Below are 13,600 nucleotides of genomic sequence, written 5' to 3' on the forward strand. Positions count from 1 at the left end.
TCACCTTGCCAGTTGGTTTGATCGCATAATTTGAAACAAGGAAGAACAATTTTGAATCGTTGTGTGTAAAACGATGACAACTTTTAGTTGCTTAGTTGTGTTTAACTTTTGCCGCTGTGTTTAGGCATCTTGCAGCACAATGCATCACAGTGTGATAAGTGTTTAAGTGAATGAAAATGTGTTTAGAGTTTTGCAAAAAGACTGCATGAAGGGGTTTAGTGTTTTAAGAGCAATTCAGAGAAAAACTGTAATAGAGTAAAATGACCCAAAGCTTTGCAATACCGTCTTCAGCCAGTGGATGGAGACCATGCACTATGTGTTGTGGGGGGTGAATCGTACTGTGGGCGCACTATTGTGCTGAATGGACTCGCCATGAACCTCTTGAGGCGGTCGGTCACTGGTGGTGGCTTACAACAGTGAGCCCAGACGCAGACCATCCGTCGGGATGTAGACGCTAAAAACTCTCTTTATAAATGCTGATCTTTGATCCCTCCGCTTGCTTTGCACTTGTCTTTAAAAATGGACAATCACCCAACGCCTGGATTGCACCAATTGTTTTGAAATGGAACACTGAAGATGGAAGAGCGAACAGGGTACAAACGGAATACTAAAAAAATGCAGTCGTCTGCGTTAAAACATAGACGACCCGCTTTGCCTGCAACAACCTTTTCACTAACACAACATCGCCTCCTGGCAGTCACAACATCTGAAGCTCGCGGCTGCTGGACAAAGGAAAAAAGCAGACTGTCTGGTTTGTTAGGTTGGGGAGCGAGGACAGTAAGAGAGCTCCTGGCTTTAGGTTGTGGCCTGGGGACAGGCTCATCCTCTGCAGGGGTGCTGTGAATCTAAAAACGTTTTTGTAACACTAAAAAGCAACTTGTGAGACTCTTTTTGGATTAATGTGGCTTAACTGTTGTGCGCCGAGCCTGTTTTGCAAACCATGGCCGTCTTGTGTGTATAACAGTTTTTCGGCAGGCGGTGATGGTGAATCCTTCAGACAGGCCGCAAAAGCGTCAGAAGACAGTCTTTTTAAATCATTTATTATGGGCACTGTTGGCTGTTAAATGTTACAGTATGCGGGTATTACTGCTGTTACCAGTATCACTGTGGCATGATGTGATTTTTCGTCCACAGTGTTGACAATGCAAACAGTTTTTTTTTAATTAATTTTAAATAGCTTGGGCTAAGCAGTGCAATGAAACGAAGGGCATGATATTAATATTCATGCATGTAATATAATTGGCCCCATGCAACTTATGATGCAAGCACAAGCATTTTTCTCTTTACTGTTTTTGCAGTCTATTACATAAACATGAAGCAAAACGTTTGTAAACTGTACATATTTCAACAGCTGCATAGAAAAAAAGACAAAAAAAAAAAAAAAAAAAAAAAACAGCCTTGTCAGCACGACTTTGCGTCGGAAACAGTTTTAAAATGCCATACAACCGTGGTTTTGTGTGGTGTGAGGCAGGAAAAGATAGGCCTTAGTTATAGGCGTTAAGTGGCAAAATATTAAGCTCATATGCTTTGAAAGGAGTTGCGATGACATTTTTTTGTCTACTTGGTATAACTCAACCCTTTTTCGTGGCTCAGCCGGCCGACGAAAAAATATTAGTTTTCAGAAGGGGTGTCGATATATGTAAATGGCTGGATGTATTTGAACTTCGGTTTTGTTATTTTCTCCCTGAAGTGTTTGTATTGTTTGTGATGATTGGTGAGAAATAATCCGATAACGCGATTTTTGTCAGACCCGGAAGCCATGAGATTCTTCTACTTCACAACGGATTAATTTGATTTTGCCCTCTGTTTTTATTCTTAGGTTACAATAATTCACACTAATTGTGTGTGTGTGTTTAACCGAAAACCACCAAACAAGGTCAGTTCAATATTTAAGTGCATTGAGGTCATTGTATCAAACAGTGGAAATGAAATTATTCGTGTTTTGTTCGTGAAGGGGAAACGGTTGTTTGAATGAATCACTGAAGTAAACGATTCTCGGGGCGGCACTGAATGAACAAAACATTGTTTTAGCAAAATAGATGAACATCACGATATGAAAAGATGCACATATAATAGTGTGGGGGTGCTACGCAAAAGAATTGATGAGGCTGGATTTGCATTCATTCAGCTATTCTAATAATTTGAGTTTCATTTTAGGTCAGGGGTCTCCACCCTGCTCCTGGAGAGCTACGTCCTGCAGATTTCAGCTCCAACCCCAATCAAACACACCTGAACCAGCTAATCAAGGTGGTTCAGGGCTACTTGATAATACGACAGGTGTGTTGGAGCAGGGTTGGAATGAAGTCTGCAGGATGGTAGCTTTCCAGGAGCAGGGTGGAGATCCATGATTTAGGTTGTTCACCAAACAAAACCATTAAATGACAAAAACAGTTAAATGCTCCTTCACAGCCCACACAGCAATGCTATATAGCTATAGCTCTTGCTATAGTCAGTTTTTTAAAACCAGGGAAAGCAGTCAGAGAGCGAAAAAATTAGTCGGTGCATTGGAAGTGAACAGAATGATGTTGTTCACAAACCAAAGCACCACCAATCAATACTAAGTTAAATATGTGTCGGCACTTTGAGGTGTGAGGCTGTCAGATAGAAGAAAATAAGCGATACGATTCTTCTGTTCCCCTTCTGGTTAATTTGATTTTAGCCAGCCTGTTTTTCCACTTTAATAGGTACAAATACAAAGATTCTCCTATAGATTATGTGTGTTTTGCTGAAAATAATGGAAGCAGCTCAGTCAGTGTATAAATCTTGAGTTCAATCTCATACAATGGACATGAATAACAAACAAAACCAGCTGGACGTGGCTTCACATATGCATGCTATAATCACACAATAATCTTATAATCACGCAAAGTTCCTGTTGTGTAGGATTTTAAACATGTTCGCTCATTAACCCTTCTGACATCAGATTGAGCCCCCAGACTGTAACAGACTGATTGTGAAAAAAAAACTATTTTAGTCCACTGGGGAACAATCACCTCGGGTCATGCATTGAGTTGCTTGTTACCTGATTTAAGCATTGCAGACAATAGAGGGCACTTGAGGGTCAGATGGTCTTCATTAGCGAATGCAACTCTGTGCAGATGCCTATCCTAGAGTATTACGTGATATTCCATTGTCTGCTCCCATGATGTGATGAAGCCTTTAAACCATCTCGGGTCACTTCAGAGTTGGCCTTTTTTCAGCTATCCCAATATTTTGGCCTGAGTGTCAAAATGTCATGTAGGTATGTGAGTTGGGGAATGCTGACCCCTGAAACCAGAATGCACCACACATTAAAGGGATAGTTCACACAAAAATCAAAATTCTGTCATTAATGACTCATGTCGCCTCTCTCCTCGTTTCCAAACCCGTGAAGACCTCCGTTCATCTTCGGAACACAGTATAAGATATTTTAGATTTAGTCCGAGAGTCTTTCTGTCCCTCCATTGAGAAGTTTGTACGGTTATATACTGTCCACGTCCAGATAAGGTAATAAAAACATCTTCAAAGTAGTCCATGTGACATCAGAGGGTCCGTTAGAATTTTTTGAAGCATCGAAAATACATTTTTGGTCGCAAAAATATCAAAAACTACACTTTATTCAGCATTGACTTCTCTCCCTGGTCTGTTATGAGTGCGTTCACCACACATCCGGGTCGCGAACGAATCACTCGATGTAACCGGATCTTCTTGAACCAGTTCACCAAATCGAACTGAATCGTGTGTTTGAAAACGGTTCGCGTCAACAATAAGCATTAATCCACACAAGAATTAAGGCTGTTAACTTTTTTAACATGGCTGACACTCCCTCTGAGTTTCAAATAACCAATATCCCGGAGAGTAAATTCATTTACTCAAACAGTACACTGACTGACCGAGCCAGATAACGAACGTAAACATTGACTCTGTTCTCGAGGGTCAAGGAACCGTTTCTGTCGGTACGCGTCTGATTCGAGAACCGAGGAGCTGAGCTGTTGATACTGCGTTCATGCGTGATTCAGACTGACACCAAACAGGCGTCTGAACCGAACTGGTTCTTTTGGTGATTGATTCTGAACCGATTCTGTGCTAAGGTTATGAGCGCGGGTAAACGAAGGCTTGATCAAGGGCAATCATCGCCAATGAAGTCATTACGTTGAGCGCAAAAGAAAGTGGTGATGACCGTTTTCGGCAACCGGTTTATTGAATCAAACTGTCCAAAGAAAAACGTTTCGCGGGAGGAAGAACAGAAATTCCCATCACTACCGGTGATCCGAAAACCCGATTCAACCGGTTTTTTTTTAGTGTATGTGTCAATGTTTCGTTCGTTATCTGGCTCGGTTCAGTCAGTGTACTGTTTGAGTAAATGAATTACTCCGGGATATTGATTTATTGAACTCAGAGGGAGTGTCAGCCATGTTAAAAAAAGTTAACAGCTTAAGTCATTTGTGGATTATGCTTATTGTTGACGCGCGAACCGTTTCAAAACGATTCAGTTCGATTTGGTGAAACTGGTTCAAGAAGATCCGGTTAGCATCGAGTGATTCGTTCGCGAACCGGATGTGCTGGGAACGCGCTCAGTAACAGACCCGGGGAGAGAAGTCAATGCTGAATAAAGTCCGTAGTTTTTGATATTTTTGGACCAAAATGTATTTTCGATGCTTCAAAAATTCTAACGGACCCTCTGATGTCACATGGAATACTTTGAAGATGTTTTATTACCTTTCTGGACGTGGACAGTATACCGTACATACATTCTCAATGGAGGGACAGAAAGCTCTCGGACTAAATCTAAAATATCTTATACTGTGTTCCGAAGATGACGGAGGTCTCACGGGTTTGGATACGACATGAGTGTGAGTCATTAATGACATAAATTTGAATTTTTTGGGTGAACTATCCCTTTAAGTTCACAATTGAACAGTCACTTGCTAGTTCATAGAATGATAGCATAATGCAATCTTGGTCAGTTCATGTGGACTGAAAGGAGCTGTTCTATGAAGTGGGCTATAAGACATCCTTAAGTGCAAAGACTTCTTTTTAGGGAATGACGCAGGCTATTCTAATGGAGCTTGAAGCTCATTATGGCTTAATGGCAACAACCTCAGTGCTTTGCATTAACTTGCTGATGGATGGTGTAGATCTTAATGGGACATTTCCCCAGTTGGTATAGGCGATGTGGGGGAATAGTGAAGGGTGGAGCTTCTACAGTCTTTGGGATGCTATTTTCAAAAGCAGATGATATGCAGGGGTCAAGGAGACCATAAACAAGGCAGATGGGACTTTGTGCAGAGGGCACATCTCTTATTGTTCCTAAGAGCCACATAGTGAGTATTAGATAAATGAACAAGCTAAATATAATCCCAGGAGACAAAATTTGGCAGTGTTTTTTTTTTCTTTTCTTTTTCTGATGCCAACAAACTGGTCATCCTGGACTGATGGTTTCCTTCCAGGCAGATTCCTTTCTTTCTTTCACTGTGAGAGGAAGTGCATCAGAGGGTTGTCAGAGCTTGTCAGAGCTTAAGAAATACTTTTCTTGTTTGTAAAAAAAAAAAAAAAAAAATTGCTGCTTATTAATAGTTAGAAAGGTAGTTGTTAAGTTTAGGTTTTGGGTCGGGTTAAGGGATCTAGAATATGGTTTTGCAGAATAAGGCATCAATATGTGCTTTATTAATACTAATACACAGCAAATATGCTAGTAATATGCATGCTAATAAGCTACTAGTTAATAGTGAGAACTGGTCCTTTAAAACAGTGTTACCAAAACATCTCATTAATGCAACGTGAAAGTTATGATGTATTATTTAATTTTTATACATGTTTTTACAAAAAACCCATAAATCTTATAAAATGTTCTAAAGAATTAGTTTAAACATAATTCAACATATTCAAAATCTGTAGACTGTTTTTCTGGCCCATCCTCACTGTCTAAACATGTTTTTATCATTAATTCTACCTTTTAAAAATAATGGCAGCAATTACTGCTATTCTTATAGCCTCAGGTGTTGCTTTTTCTCTGTTTCTGAATATTACATATCGTCTTCTTAGTCTTCTTTGCCAAGTGAATGCACATGTTATGAATGGGGAGTCATTGACTTGACAGAAGTGTTTGGAAACATACTAGGGCTGGGCAATATATCGCATGCGATTGTCACGCTCATCTCGTCAGTAAAGCCAGTTCGCTGATTAGTGGTAAAAATTTCCATCACCTGATTTCAGATGGAGCGGCATTTAATAGACAGAGCCGTAGATCACTGACAAGCTACGCAATATCGCGTTCATTATCGCAGATGAATCGTCTTCGATAATGAACACGATATTGTGTAGCTTGTCAGTGAACTACGGCTATGGCTATTAAATGCCACTCCATCTGAAAGCAGGTGGTGATGGAGATTTTACCGCCAATCAAGGGAAAACCGCTTTTTACTGACGAGATGCGCGTGACATTCGCATGCGATATATCATCGCCCAGCCCTGACACATACTGTACATACATAAACGTACGCAAACAAAGAGTAGTTTCAATGACATCTCTGTTTACAGAGGAAGAATAGACAGACTGGCTGGGGGGACATAAAACAAATGATGACAACTGTCGCGTTAATACCAGAGCATGTGGCACGTTCTTTCTTCTCCCTCTGTCATGACTTCTGAGATATTATTCTTTGGTAATGTATAGCCCATCAAATGCTGGTTGTTGAAATCATTATGGAATTGCATTGGTACATTAAGGTTTTACTGGGCTGTTTCCAGTATGATGAGGTCATTTGACCTTTTGATTTCATGGCCCAATGATGCTTGGCTTATGATAAAATTGGCCAGCCAGTGGCTTCCTTTGTTTATTCAAAAGACAAAATATGAGGAATGCCTAAATGGCAGAAGTGGGGAATTTCACTAGTGTTGTTGGAAGGCAAATGAAATTTCTTCACTAGTGCATTCCACTCCAGTTACTGGACCAACAGCATTTGAATATGTGCGTCCGTTTTAGTTTTTTGGGTAGGAGAGTCTAATAAGCCCCTCCAATGACATGGAATGCAATATTTGAATGCACCAGTGGTCATCACATGCTTAATTTAATAACCAAACTTTAAAAAGGCTTATCACAAGCTACAGTTGGTCACATTACTCTGTGTGTTTTACTTGTTGTGCACTAGTTTTCTGCTTATGGAAGAATCAGTGTTTATCTTTCTCAAATTCTATTACTGTTCAAAGGTAAGGACCATTTGCTTATGCTTCTGAGATTTTGCAGAGAAATGGACTGGTTGTAGAATATTGATACGAATTGTGGAAAAAAACTAAACCTGCTTGTTTAGTTAACCTACTTTTGTTCTGTTCATATCATTTTGCTTTCCAATAGATTCTACTTAATGATTCTTCTTAATGATTCTGGTTCCTCATCGATTCCATTAACAGTATTGCTTTATTCCAGCTGGACTGATGTAAGTTCCCATGTGGTCCGTGAATAAGTGAAGAAACAGCTCTGAACCGATAGAGTTTTTTGTTCTATGCAATCAGTGAAGACAGTATTTTCTCTTTCATCACATCTAGTCCAGACTGCAAGCTCACAGCTCAGACCAAAACTATATCTTTGGCATTAATGCAATAGCGGCATAGGAATAGCAGTATAAAAAACATGTTAACAGTAGAATGCAGATGTTTAAAAACATTAAAGAAACTGAATGCCATGAAAATACCTTTCCAGTATTGTTAAAGAATATATAAATAAGATTCATTTCTTGACTCTCAATTCTGTTTCCAACATCCTTAATACAAGCTCAGGTCAAAACAAGAGTGAAATGGGGTCATTACTGAATATGAATGGCTGTCTTGGGGTGTAGGGAGAGGTTTAAATACACTACGTGGGCATCAGTAGTGGTTGGCGACCCATGTCCCTTCTGGTGGTTCTTTTGATCCTTGAATTGGGCTGCTTGTGTCAGAGGGAGACTCATCCTCATCCACGCTTACAGCGGATCGCTTTGATCTACCGCTCTGTTTTCTCTCCTCTGATCCATTTGTTAGCATCTCTTTCTGTGATCTTCCTCTACGAATTGAAACCTCTCACTCTGAAGCTGCAGACAAAAATGCACAGAGATCTCTGAAGCATGATTTCCACAAGTCATGATATGCGCATCATGCTTTACTTAATATGAGTATTGATATTGCTACTGCTCAAAACCTAAGCTAAGCTAAGGGTTTTTTAAAACTCTTAAATGGACAGTTCACCCAAAACTTTAAATTCTGTCACCATTTACTCACCCTTATGTAATGGACAGTTCACCCAAAACTTTAAATTCTGTCACCATTTACTCACCCTTATGTCATTCTTCTTTCTTCTGTTGACATACAGGAAGATGATATTATAGTGTGGGGGGACCTCTTAAAAAAAAAAAAAAAAAAAAACCCAAAGAATGACATTCATACAGGTTTAAAACAACTTGAGGGTGAATGATGACAGAATTTGTATTTTTGGAAGAAATATCCCTTTCCTAAACTGTGAACATATCTCTGGTGCTTGTACATTGTCACTAAAATTATTATTTTTTAGTTAATTGTAAGCTGATTGTTTTTGAGAATAATTTGGTTCCTTGTTGCTTGTGGCATCCTTCATTGAGGTATGGCAGTACAGCTCAGTGCGTTGGTGGTTGTGTAGGTGTTTTTTATTTTATTTTATTATTTTTTTTTTTTTTTTTATTTTATCGCTCATAGAACTCTGACAAACAAAAAGCCCAGACAAACCTTCAGTTGCATTACAGAAAATGTCAAGGCTGCAGAAATGTAAGCGCATCTCTCCAATACATAGCAGCACAAAGACATTCTGTCTGATGTATGGAAAGAAAGAAGGAAAACATGTAGACAGATTTCAAGTGTGCTGATGGTACAATGCCACCATTTATTGAAATAGCTACTCTGCTCTGGGTAGAAGTGGCCTGATGGCAACTAATCTGGGACTAGCTCCTCTGAATTAAATCCTGGTGATGTGTATTAGGGGAGAATCTACAAAACTGGTCTGAGATCAGTGTTTAAAGGTAGCATTAACGATAGTAATCCTGCCTCTCATACCATGTTAGCACACTGTGAATGTAGACCAACACATTAGCTGATTAATTACCTGATTATCTGCAGTGTGCTTAAGGATTGTTTACAAAAGCTCCCTTCAGTCAGTATGTAGGCCAGTGTCCACAAACGTGATATCCAATCTGACGTAATACATAATGTCCTGTATTTTGTGTGTGTGTGTGTGTATGTGTATATACTGTATAAATTTTATACTAACCTGATTCAGATTATGTTGGGATACTGTACAAATTGTGAGTAAGAAAGGAATGGGAATAATTTACAAATCTCATAAAATTTTATTTCACAATAGAATATAGATAACAAATCAAATGTTGAAAGTGAGACATCTTGAAATGTCATGCCAAATATTTGGCTCATTTTGGATTTCCTGAGAGCTACACATTCCAAAAAAGTTGGGACAGGTAGCAATAAGAGGCCGGAAAAGTTAAATGTACACATAAGGAACAGCTGGAGGACCAATTTGCAACTTATTAGGTCAATTGGCAACATGATTGGGTAGTGCTGGGTGGTTTGACCAAAAATTTATATCACGTTTTTTTTTTTTTAAATTTATGCCGTTTTTTTTTTTCCCGGTTTATGACTTTTTTTTTTTTTTTTCCTCATGCATAATCAGGTGTACAATGCATTTTCTGCTGGTTGATATTCCAAGACGTGCTTTTTAGCCCGACAGCACTTGCATAAAAATGGTTGTTTGGTCGATGTCGGATTTTTGGAAACCAAAAACCTCTCAAACAACAGACCAGGCTCCTCTTTTGGCACAAGTTTCTTCTGTGTCATGTTACCTACTAGTTCTGCAGCATCCATCTTCCCTGTAACGCTGTTTCACACACATATTCCGTCTGCAGTGGGACGCGTTTGCAGTACGCTAATGATCCGCGGCTGTTTAGTCTACAAAACACAACATTTGTTCATTGTTTTGATTTCATATCATGTAAAAAAAACACATATATATATATATATATGTTTTTTTTAAGCATTGTGTTTGTTCTTTGTTTTATATGTAACAATCTTTCATAGTTATAGACATTAGTTTAAACTCAATAAATATAAACAACGCATTATTAATGCATTTTACTTCTAGGTTTGTATAATAAGCTGCTCAAGCAAGCGGCAAAACATTTAAACACAATAATTAGCCTACTTGTTAAAATATTTCAAATTAAAACACCACAGACAGAAACAGTCTCGTGCCTTTTGCATTTAAATCTTTATCACAACAAGCAATCCCACGGGTCTTAATGAACTTTGTTTTTCTGCCTCCATAAAATTGAAATATATATATTGTTTTCCTTGTTTATCTAAAAGTGCACTTTTTCTTGTTTTAAAACCTAGCCAAAAACCCATGTGTTGCGTGTGAAACAGCTTTAATTAGTATACATTTATTGTGAAATGGACTGCATTTCCGTGTAAATCCATTTTTCATGTTCATTTTTCCCGCGAAACAATGCGCTATCACTTTAATTCAGCGCTTGCAGCACAGCAAAAAACAGACTCGGTACATAAACGTTAGCTGCACTGCTGCAGACGCACCACTCCTGGAATGCACTGATGGACCGCAAACCTCGTGCAGTATGAACGCTGAAATCCGTTAACATGGGTGCGTAAAAAAACATACGCAACACATACACACTGCAGACGGAGTATGTGTGAAACAGGCGTTATAATGTAACACCAGAGCACTACTGTGTTAACCGCTGTCGCTGCTTAGAAGTGCAACATTGTAAAGGGTCCGTCTGAAACAGTGTGCCGCGGTCGCGGTGCAGCATAACGTTCCGAACGTTGAGTAATTAAATACATCGGTATGGTGGTATATTAAAAAATTTATATCGTAACGAAAATATACACCGGTTTTCGGTGTAAAACCGGTATACCGCCCAGAACTATGATTGGGTATAAAAAGAGCCTCTCAGAGTGGCAGTGTCTCTCAGAAGTCAAGATGGGCAGAGGATCACCAATTCTCCCAATGCTGCGTGAAAAATAGTGGAGCAATATCAGAAAGGAGTTTCTCAGAGAAAAAATTCATCTACAGTATCATCTACAGTGCATAATATCTTCTAAAGATTCCAGAGAATCTGGAACAATCTCTGTGCTTAAGTGTCAAGGCCGGAAAATCATACTGGATGCCCGTGATCTTCGGGCCCTTAGACGGCACTGCATCACATACAGGAACGACACTGTAATGGAAATCAAACAACATGGGCTCAGGAATACTTCCAGAAAACATTGTCGGTGAACACAATCCACCGTGCCATTCGCCGTTGCCGGCTTAAACTCTATAGGTCAAAAAAGAAGCCATATCTAAACATGATCTAGAAGCGCAGGCGTTTTTCTCTGGGCCAAGGGCTCAATTAAAATGGACTGTGGCAAAGTGGAAAACTGTTCTGTGGTCAGACAAATCAAAATTTTAAGTTCTTTTTGGAAAACTGGGACACTATGTCATCCAGACTAAAGAGGACAAGGACAACCCAAATTGTTATCAGCGCTCAGTTCAGAAGCCTACATCTCTGATGGTATGGGGTTGCATGAGTGCGTGTGGCATGGGCAGCTTACACATCTGGAAAAGGCACCATCAATACTGGAGATGTTCTTGACAGTTTTGTGATATTTTGTCCTTATAATTACTAAAAAAAAATGTTTTTTAATAAAGCAAGCATTAGGGATGCACTGAAATTAATATTCTGTGCCGAAACTGGAAGCGGAAATTGAAAATGCTTTGTTATAATTATTTATTAAATAATATAAAGTTATTTTGTAAGACCAATGAACGAGAGGGTAATGGCATTTTACTAGCATTGACATGTTACAGCACAGTAGTGCTATTGCAAACGGGAACAAGTATGCTACATAGAAATGTATTGTCGGAGCATTATTTGAGCGGACTTTGCCTTTCCAGTGGGCAGTACATAAATGGAACACATATTCAAAGAGCGGAATGTTGAGCGTCACGCCTCAAAGTGACAGTGGCTAGAGGGACAGTGAAACCTGCGTGCTGAACACTGCTGGGAGATGCGGCACGGCATATTTTCATCCGTTTTTCTCTTTCTGCTGAAAGCCAAAAATGCCATTTTCGGATAATAATTTTTGGCGGCTGAAATTTTGGTGCATTCCTAGCAACCAGCATATATTATTTATCAAAGCAAACTTAGTGGCACACATTTTATTATCACACGCTAAATGTTTCCTCCTATGTATAATCTGTGTTAGTGGCAAGTACACAGCTCAGACACATGAGCCCGGGATTGTATTCCCCCTCGATGAACAATGGCACGTCTCCAGATTGAAAGCTCTAGTCATGTTTATAAGGGGTCAGCAGGTTTTATTATGACAAGGTGATGAATGACCTGGCCTAAAAAGCATTCTCTTAGCCCAGACTGACGCCTCATTCTCTTGCCCTTATTATTATGAAAAAACAGCAACAACAAAATGTCAGTAGTGCAAAGCCAAATGTATACGCATAAACAAAAATTGTCTATTGCAAAACCTAGTGAGCTTCCTTGTTGTCTCCATGCATCATACAAATAGTGCTCTGCATTGAAAGTGCACTGGAATCTTGGATCTCAATTCATTTGAGTAGAATTTGCATTTTGCATGTTGCAAATTTGTTGATGTGATTCTCTAATAAGCTTGAAAATACCCCATACGCAAATATTGTATAATAGAGACTGTTTTAATGAGTTTTTTTATTGATTATTTCTCAGTAACAAATTATATTTATATTTTTTCTGGCTTCATCAACCACCTTGGATGATTTTTATATATATATATATATATATATATATATATATATATATATATATACACTAATATGCTGCTTATATATTCATTTATTCTGGGGATGCACAATAAATATCGGCACTATGTTAATGCGCATCTCGTCAGTAAAGCCGGTTCTGTAATCAGCTAACAAGCTGCGCAAAAACATGTGCAAAATATTACTGTTTTTTTGCACAGCTTGTCAGTGAACAAACGGCCCTGTGTAGTAAATGCTGCTCCACGTGAAATCACGCACGTGTAGAGATTTAGCGCTGAATTACAGAACCAGCTTTACTGACGAGATGCGCATTAATATTGTGGCGATATTTATTGTGCATCCCCAGAATAAATGAATATAATTTTTATTCTAAAATGCTGCCAGCCTATTACTGCTCCATTCAAACAATGTAAGTCTTATTTTGAACTGATATCTGTATTGGAGGAGGTGTTGGGTAGCTAACTCAAGTGACTGTAAGCTTGACTGGAATGTGGTTAGTCACATTTTCGGTGTCAATACAAGTGCCAAGAACTAACAATAACACACCAGTGGTGCTTACTAATCCCTAATAATCTAATTCTTACTGAAATCTCTGACGGTTTGACTTTTTATTACCCCCCTCTTGCTTGGAGATGGAAGAGCTTTGTTGTCCCTTGGGTGAGTGTTAATCTGGGATGCTAGTATCCAGATTAGACAGACCGCTTTTTCCCAGGTGCACCTTAGATTGGTGAAACGATGCCTCACCTCAGCTCACCAGGTTTAGAGCAGCGTCTGCTTAGCTCTTTCAATTTCTGT

General features: G+C 39.1%; 1 protein-coding gene across 7 annotated transcripts in view; it reads left to right on the plus strand.

Moving 5' to 3' along the window:
* Positions 1 to 955: 955 nt before the first annotated feature.
* LOC109077190 (rap guanine nucleotide exchange factor 2-like) overlaps positions 956 to 13,600 on the plus strand; it is a 96,911-nt gene continuing 84,266 nt past the window's right edge. For all 7 annotated transcript variants that reach the window (XM_042770008.1, XM_042770013.1, XM_042770015.1 and 4 more), the window contains exon 1: positions 956 to 1,008. In XM_042770008.1, the coding sequence (XP_042625942.1) occupies positions 982 to 1,008 (27 nt within the window). In that variant the 5' untranslated portion in view covers positions 956 to 981. The remainder of the gene's footprint in view (positions 1,009 to 13,600) is intronic.

The sequence above is a fragment of the Cyprinus carpio genome, chromosome A14 (genome assembly GCF_018340385.1).
Source record: "Cyprinus carpio isolate SPL01 chromosome A14, ASM1834038v1, whole genome shotgun sequence".
NCBI classification, from domain to species: Eukaryota; Metazoa; Chordata; class Actinopteri; order Cypriniformes; family Cyprinidae; genus Cyprinus; species Cyprinus carpio.